This window comes from Hemitrygon akajei, chromosome 13, assembly GCF_048418815.1.
Source record: "Hemitrygon akajei chromosome 13, sHemAka1.3, whole genome shotgun sequence".
Lineage (NCBI taxonomy): Eukaryota > Metazoa > Chordata > Chondrichthyes > Myliobatiformes > Dasyatidae > Hemitrygon > Hemitrygon akajei.
Window position 1 is genome coordinate 60,925,852 of NC_133136.1, and position 9,112 is coordinate 60,934,963.

The following is a 9,112-nucleotide window of genomic DNA, read 5'->3' on the forward strand; positions in this document are numbered from 1 at the left end:
TTCCATGTTTTGCAGATCAGTTCTGTTAAAACCTTAAGGGAATTTTTATAATGTTTCTAAAAGAACCTCTATCAGATCACCTTCAGGGTTCTATTTTCTACTCCCCTGCGAAGACTGTAATCATTTTAAGCACCCCATATGGCGTAACACAAGTTATACAAAAGCTTAAGATAAGTTCACCATTTTAAGTTTAATCCCTGCAGTGGCTTGATTGCTTTTATGGCCCAGTGAACTTTGCTCACCTTGATTAGAAAGCTGCAATGCAGCAGAAAATTGCCATCCTGGTCTCCAACGTTATTTCAGTGATGGGTGCCAAATATGCTTCAGAGATACTGTTGACACAACAAATGTGTGACACAACAAATGAATACACTGCTGATTCTGTGCAAACACCTAATATGTTCTTTGATATTAAGCAATAAAATTTGTGTCAATGTCTGCTTTGAAACATGTAAAAATCAATCTTTGAATAATGCACTATCAATAAATTCTAAGCTGAGTTTTCAGTTTGATTTGTCCATGGATATTAAATCCTGTTTATTTGTTTTTTTTAAAAAAACAGTCACATCATCACAGAGGAATTCTTTTTTCTCCCACAGATCTGTTAACTTTATTAATACCTTGCAATGCTATTATGATTTTGTTTCAACCTACACAGAAAAGGAAAAATGTAGCATTTGAATAGACAAAAAGATAATGTTCATACTATGATTCTGCATAGGTTAGGCAAAGTGGACGCTTTCTTTGTGGGTTTAGTTAGCAATTAGGCTGAACAAGTAGGACTGAGCAATAGGTTAAGAAGTGGCAGAAAGGAATGCATTAGTATGGTGCGATACCATCTAATTTAAAAATGGCAGTAATTATAGTTGGAATTGAATTAGGATCTGTGTTGATGTAGAGCACCAAAATAAAACAGGAAGAAAGCAGAGGAACAATGGCAGACACCGGAAGTAGTAGTAGAATTAAATCCAAGGATATATATATATATAGGCTAGAAAATCAACAAACTTGAGAAGATTTTATGATTCCAAAGGAGGACAAATGAAGTAATATTAAGAGGGGAAATAGAATATGAGAGTAAGCTTGCAGGGAACATAAAAACTGACTAATAAATTTTCTATACGTATGTGAAGAGAACAATAATAGATAAAGATCAAAGTAGGCCCCAAGAGTTAAAAAGAGAGGAATTCATAATGGGTAATAAAGAAACAGCAAATAGAAGAAATACTTTGTACCTACCTTCACAACAGAGGACACAAGTAAACTTCCTGAATTTGCATCCTGAAGTATTAAAGGAAATGGCACCAAAAATAGTACATGCATTGGTGGTCAATTTCCAACATTCTACAGACCCTGGATAACTTTCACTGGATTGGACTGTAGCTAATGTAACAGCAGGATTTTTTTTTCTTTTAGAAATAAGAGGGAAAAAGAAAAAAGATATTATTATTGGGGAAAATGTTAGAATTCATAATTAGAGATATAATATGGAAAACAGTGACAAGATCAAAGTAAATATGGATTTATATAAAGGAAATCCTGCTTGACAAATTTTCAGGAATTTTCTAGGAAGGATATAATTAGGTAGGTTGTTGGAGAAAAAACATTAGGTGTGGTGTATTTAGATTTTTAGGAAGCCTTTGATGAGATCTCGTATTAGACCTTAGACTGGTGACAATTTAGTGACATGGATATCAAATTGATTTTAGACAAGAAGTGATCAGTATGAATAAAGGGGAACTTTTCCAAGTAGAAGGCAGAGATTAGTGGGGTACAACAGAGTGCTTGGACCACAGACCACATATATCAAAGTCAAGCTTATTATCTTGCAGAAGTAAATGAATGTGCAAGTATTATGTAAACCTACTTGTGGCAATACTACAGGCACATAACATCAGATATGCAACATTCACAAGAAAATCATAAATTAGACATAAATTAGACCTTAAGACCATAAGACATAGGAACAAAATTAGGCCATCTGGCCCATCGAGTCTGCTCCGCTGTTCAATCAAGGCTGATCCTTTTTTTCTCTCCTCCTCAACCCCAGTTTCGCGCCTTCTCCCCAAAACTTTTGTTGCCATGTCCAATTAAGAACCGATCAATCTCTGCCTGAAGTACACCCAAGGATCTGGCCTCCACAATTGCATGTGGCAACAAATTCCACAAATTCACCACCCTTCGGCTAAAGAAATTTCTCCACATCTCTGGTTTGAAAGGGTGTCCCTCTATCCTGAGGCTGTGCTGTCTTGTCCTAGACCCTCCCACCATGAGAAACATTCTTTCCACATCTACTCTGTCTAGACCTTTCAACATTCGAAAGGTTTCAATGAGATCTCCTCCTCATCCTTCTGAATTCCATCGAGTACAGACCTAGAGCCATCAAATGTTCCTCGTATGATAACCCTTTCATTCCTGGAATCATCCTTGTGAACCTAATCTGTATCCTCTCCAATGCCAGCACATCCATGTCTCCTGACCATCACCCAGCTACTTGGCTCCTGCAGCTTTGAGGTGACTACTTCCCTGTAACTTTGATCAATTATTTCCTCAGTCTCCCGTACAAACCAAAGGTCATCTAGTTGCTGCTCCAGATCCCTAACACGGTCTTCAAGGAGCTGCAGCCGGGTGCACTTCACACAGATGCAGTTACCTGAGAGACTCTGGGTCTCCCAGTTCTCCAAAATCCAGCATGAAGAGCACACCACAGTCATTTAAATGGTACAGTAAGAGAGGGGAAAAAAACAAAAACGGAAACCTTAACAGACGCTTTACACATAGCCAACACCTCTTCTGAGCCGAAGCCTCCTTCGAGCCAAAGCCTGTCTCTTCTACTCTCACCACTGGCCTATTCCCAACAATGGCCACTCTGCTTATCCCTTCTGTACTTTTATTTAGTTTGTAGAGCTCTGTTGATGCCACAGGTAGGCCCCATACAAAGGACAAATGCTTGTGAAGCACTCTTTTTAAATAAATGCCGCTGACCTGTGAGAAGCACTTCTTCATAGAGCTCTGTTGATAGGCCCGATACAATGGACAAATGCTCATGAAGCGCTTGTTTTAAATAATGGCCACCAACCTGTGAGAAATACCTCTTCAAAGAGCTCTGTATTATACACAATTATTACAAGAGAAAACACAAGTAAGACAAAAGAAAATCAAAAACAAGAGAATCTGCAGATGCTGGAAATCAAAGTAATACACGCAAAGGGCTGGAGGAACTCAGCAGGTCAGGCAGCATCTACGGAAAAGAGTAAACAGTTGATGATTCAGACCAGGACTGGAGAAAAGAAATTAAATCAGAAAATCAGAGTAAGAAAGTCGGGGGGGGGGGGGGGGGGTTACAAGGTACAAGGTAATAGGTTATAGGTGAAACCATGAGGGGGAAGGGGTGAAGTAAGGAGCTGGGAAGTTGATTGGTGAAAGGAAGGGGGAATCTGATAGGAAATGACAGAAGGCTTTGGGTAAAAGGGAAGAAAGAGGTAGTGGACAGGCAAGGAGAAAAGGTGAAGGAGAATGGGGAGGGGCAATTACCAGAAGTTCAAGAAATCAATGTTCACACCATCAGGTTGGAGGCTACCCAGATGGAATATAAGGTGTTGCTCTTCCAACCTGAGTGTGGCTTCTTCACAGCAGTAGAGGAGGCCATGGACAGACATGTCAAAGTCAGGGTACATTGTAGTGCAAAGTAATCAAATTGTCATGGGGTGGCTATACTGAGGTACTGATTGGGGCTATGCAGGTTGGTTCAAAATCCAATTAGTTAAGGATTATAAGACCATAGAACATAGGAGCAAAGTTAGACCATTCAGCCCATCAAATCTGCTCTGCCATTACATCATGACTGTCAAACCCATTTTCCTGCCTTTTTCCCTAACCTTTCATGCCTTTAATAATCAAGAACTTATCAACTCTACTTTAAATATACCCAATGGCTTAGCCTCCATAGCTATCAGTGGTAATGAATTTCATTGATTCACCATCCTCTGGTGAAAGTAATTCCAGTTTTAAAGTGATATTCTTCTGTTCTGAGGCTGTGCTCTTTGGCCCTATGCTCTCTCACTATCAGAGTGATTAATTTCATGCCAGGTGCAGAACAATGCCGAGAAATGTGTGGTCACTGACTTTGGTGGCAAAAACAGCAAGGCAGGTCATTATCCGAATGGCAATTGATCAGGAAGGGGGTGGTGCAATGAGATTTGGGAGGGTTGGTATACCACTCAGTAAAGTTAATCATGCAGCTGCAACAGGTGAGTGGCATTTTGACCTTCATATGGAAATGAATTGAGTACAGGGGATAGTGAGAGCACACCTTCAGCATTGTGTGCAGTGTTAGTCTCATTATCTTTTTGTTTTGGAGGAAGTGTAGCAAAGAATCATTGGACTGGTTTATGAAGAGAGAATGGAGCAGATGGACTGGTAACCAGTGGGGTTTAGGAGAATATGAGGGGACCTCACTGTGTTTATAAAAACAAGATGGGACAGAACAGACATTACAGGAAGGATTATTTCAGTGATGGGGTAATATGGGGTCACAGACAAAGATTACACCTGAGATTAGAAGAAATGTCTTTACTCAAAAAGTTGAAACTCTGGAGTACTTTACTACAAAAGCAGTTGAGGCCAAATCATTGAAATTTATTCACAAAAGAGTTAGATATTCTTCCAAACGCTAAAGAAATCATCGGAAATTCAGAGAAAGCATGAATTGGGTACTAATTTGGATGATCAATAGGATTGTACTGAATGATGGAGTAGGACAAAGGGCTGAATAGATTATTCTTGCTCCTGTTTTCTATGTTTCAATGTTTCTAACAATATTTGTCATCACCAGAAAGTTCACTAGCTACCTTTTAAAAACTAGACAGTGCAGTGTGACTTAAGGGTCGTATTTTAACAGCTGTTCAGCTGTTTTCCTCCCTTTTAAACATGTGAAGTCTGCGAATGCTTCCAGCATTTCTGGTTTTATTTTGGATTTTATTTAACAGGTTAAGGAGATGTTTACTAACCATCAATCCATTCTAGTGTTTTAGATGACATCAAAACATTTCTCTAAAAACCTATTTTCTCATAAAGGAGTCTTACATTTTCTGTCCATTTTTCTAATGTATTGTCCTTAAATTATATTTCACCAATAAACCAAATTCATTTTGGTATATCCTTTTAAAGCTATTTACTTTATGAATAAATTATTAAAGGTGTTTGAAATTTCATCCTAATATGAAATGCTTATCCCTTATTTTATCTTGCAGTGAATTTGGGGATGGTCATCCACAGCCCAAAATATTTGTTCCTTCAGCAATGTCACAGACTTCACAACTGTATGCAGGACAGATCTTACAGCCATCTGAAATCTACAGTCAATTTGGCCAATCTCCTGCAATATTCGGAGGCACTGATGATGAGCCACCACTTTTAGAGGGTAATTTTTTGAAAATATGTCATTTGGAATTGGATCATGGCATCTGTACAAGTGATGAAGGGTTCCTAGTGTATTTCCCCGGGCACGGTCACTGATTTCACACTTGGCATTGCCTCCATCTCAACCACTAACTGAAGGATGGTCGTCAGATAAAGGTTACCATAGGTAACCTTTCAATTAGTAGTTGTTTGTGCAATCAGAATTGTTGATGTGACAAACTCCTGATATTGTTTCCTTTAAAGAATTTCATAAGTTTGATGTCTGGGCTTCTTCATTGACCTAAACCCAGCTAAATTGCCCATTGATGGGGATATTAAAATTATTTTTCATGGGGTAAATCACATAGGATGTTGGTCAAACATTCAAAGTCTAAATATTTTATACCTACAAGAGCTTGAACTGGAATCAGGCTATGAAGGAGTAGACAAAAAAAAAAATCTGGTTTCCATCATTACCTATTTAAGTGTGCCTTCATCAGATTAATTTTCAATGGATGGCACAAGCAAATTACTTTACAAGGCCCACACACATAATTTATATTCTGCTGGTCATGCAGTTGCAGATATAATTTTTGCCTTTATATTGTCCAGGTTCTGTCATTTATTAATATAAATCATATTCATGATCTATCTTCCGATTTAGTGCTATAGGGAAGGGCGTTATAGCTCAAACCACTTTTCATGAATAGTATATTTGGTCTAAACAACTTTTCGTGAATGATCTCTTTATCCTGCAAGAAGCATTCACATATATTTTAAATCAAATCATGGATCTGGCAGCTCAGTCATTGCTATGTTCCTTATATTACAACCCTGATATCCAGTAAGAGCACAAGGAAAGGAAATATGTTATAAATTTAAACTCGGGGTTCCAATAAAGCATTTATTTGGGTGGTAGCTCCATTATGATTTACTTTATTAAACTCTGACAGAGGGTGCACTGTGCTCTGAATACATATTTGAAAACTTTGACATTGAGAGCCTTGTAGTTTCACTTACCACTGTAACATGCATGGTTACAAACAGAAGAATCTAGGCTGTCAGCTCTATTTTAATTCAGAATAAAATTAAAATGTGAAGGCAAAAATTATTCACTGAAAGTTTTCCTCAAAGGGTCTGAAGCCCTGTACACAGTTATGTTCAGACCAGTATATGGAGTTTCAGACAACACTTGACTTGAGTGGTTTGAAAATATCTTTTCTAAGTTTTTCATAAATATCGGAGAAGTAAAACTCAGAAGCGATTAGACCATGAGGCAGAAAAGCAGAATTAGTACATTCAGGCTGAATCTGGGTGATTTGAAGAAGAAGAAGAAAGCCTTTAACTCCGAGTGGAGTCATTGGGACGCCGTCATGATTACATTTTTTTAGCAGGCTTTCTTGTTTTTACGAGGCTGAGTTGCTAGCTCGACGGTCAACCCAGCACGGATGGAAAGCTTGCAAGGGAGCCGGCTGGATTCGAACTCTGGAGCCTTCGCTCTGAAGTCCGGCGCTGATGCCATTATGCCACCAGCCAGCCCTGATTTGGCTGATTTATTTTGATTTTATTTTGCTTTGATTACGGCTGATTTATTTTCCCTCTCAACCGCATTCTCCCGCCTTCTGTCGGTAGCCTTCGACACCCTTACTATTCAAGTTCAAATTTATTGTCACCTGACTGTATGTATATACAGCCAAATTAAACAGCGTTCCTCTGGAGCACGCTGCACCCAAATACATATGTCACACACAACGCATAAAACAAAATACTACCTCAAATAAATTTATAAAATATAATTCAAAATACACGTGGAGTGCACAGCACAACTAAACAGTAAACAGCTCACTGTCCTAGTGAGAAGACATCAGTGGTATTCATTAGTATCACAGCCTGGGGGAAGAAGTTGTTACCCAGTTTGACAGTCCAAGCTCTAGTACTTCTTTCCTGATGGGACAAAGACGTTGTGGGATTGGTGGTAGGGATCCTCAACAATACTTTATACACAATGTTACCGGTAAATATCACAAATAAGGGGAAAGGTGACCCCCTAGTGAACCTCTCAGCAGTTTCTACTATCCTCTGTAGTGTCTTGTGGCCGGATACCTTGCAGCTTCTATCCCACGCAATGATGCAGTCAGACAGGACACTTTCAAGGGTGCATGAAACAGAAAATGTTTGCATGCAAATAGAGCAACCAGTTTGGAAAACAAATGGCATTTTGCACTTTATTGCAAGGTGCTGGAGTTTAGAAAAAGAAGAGTTGTTACAAGTTGATCATGCTGGGAATACTATATGCAGCTTAAATTCCATTATTTAGGAAAGGATTCAGTAACATTGGAGGCAATCTACAAGCGATCCACTCATCTTATTCCTAGGTTGAGAAGGTTGTCCTATTGAGAACACAATAGAAAGATCCATATTTTCCTTGAGTTTAGAACAATGATGTGATCTTACTGTCTACAAGATCCAAAGGGAGACGACGGAAGCAGAGAATTGATGTATTCAATCTATTTTTTGTGAATCCTAAATCACGCTCTTTTTCCCACAGAGATTGGGATCAATTTTGATCACATCTGGCAAAAAACGTTAACAGTTTTGAATCCGATGAAACCAGCAGATGGCAGCATTATGAATGAGACTGATCTGGCAGGACCAGTCGTCTTCTGTTTGGCATTTGGAGCCACCTTATTGCTGGTGCGTGAAAATGAGAATATAAAGGACATCAGAAAAAAATATTTAATTTACCTCTAGAATTTGCTTCCTCTTTTAAGTTTTATCATATATAATATGAATTTAATTTGCCACACCATGAAAATCACCAGAATAATGTTCTTTATTTTCCCAGGAATGTCACTGTATGCCCAAGATAAATTATCACAGAAAGATTATTGACTTGATGGCTCATGTTATTCATAATGACTGGCTAAACTTTTAAAAAAAATTGTGCATGTCAAGTTTTGGCCTGATTCACTTTCAATTCTTTTTAAAAGGAGAGAAAGACAAATAAAAGGTAGCTGCATTTCAATAAAATGGTGGTTAGTTTTCTAATGCACCATTATATAAAAACAGTTTGTATTTTATTAGGGTATCCCAGTTCCTCCCATTTCCCAATAATGTGGGGGTTGGTGGGTTAATTGGCCACTATAAATTGCTCAGAGTGTGTAGGTGAGTCATTGAATGTGAAGGGAGTTGATAAAAATGTGGGAAGTATTAGAGGAGGATTAGTGTGAATGGCTGCTTAATGATAGTAAAGACTCAGCGGGCTGAAGGGCCTTCTTCCGCACTGTTATTCCATTACAAGTGTAGGTGATTCGCTCTTGACAACATTTCCATAAGGCCTTTGGTAAAATATCATGTATTGATTCCCCAATAAAATGAGATTGCATGGAGTGAAGGACCATGTATCAGAACGGAGAGGGCACCAGCTATAAAATGGAAAGCAGCAATGGGATTGGAACTGGTAACTCACAGCTGGCATAAACTCATATATATAGTAATATGAAATATGGAAATAAGAACAGTGTGTGTGATCATTTTGGAAGAACCCAGTTGTCACCATTTACATAAACAATCTGGATTCAAAATTCCAAAGTATAATTCCAAAGCTTACAGGTGGAAAAATTAAATATGGTATAGTCGATGTAGAGGAGGGCTGTGACAAAAGGTAAGACTAGATAGATATCCTTAAGGTTATGCAACTGTTTTATGTACA

At 38.4% G+C, this 9,112-nt stretch overlaps 1 protein-coding gene across 2 annotated transcripts in view; it reads left to right on the forward strand.

Annotated features, from left to right (window-relative positions):
• Positions 1 to 9,112, forward strand: part of LOC140737926 (protein YIPF5-like) — a 31,641-nt gene that overhangs the window by 11,227 nt on the left and 11,302 nt on the right. For both annotated transcript variants that reach the window (XM_073064736.1, XM_073064737.1), the window contains exons 3-4: positions 5,253 to 5,422; positions 7,949 to 8,094. In XM_073064736.1, the coding sequence (XP_072920837.1) occupies positions 5,253 to 5,422; positions 7,949 to 8,094 (316 nt within the window). The remainder of the gene's footprint in view (positions 1 to 5,252; positions 5,423 to 7,948; positions 8,095 to 9,112) is intronic.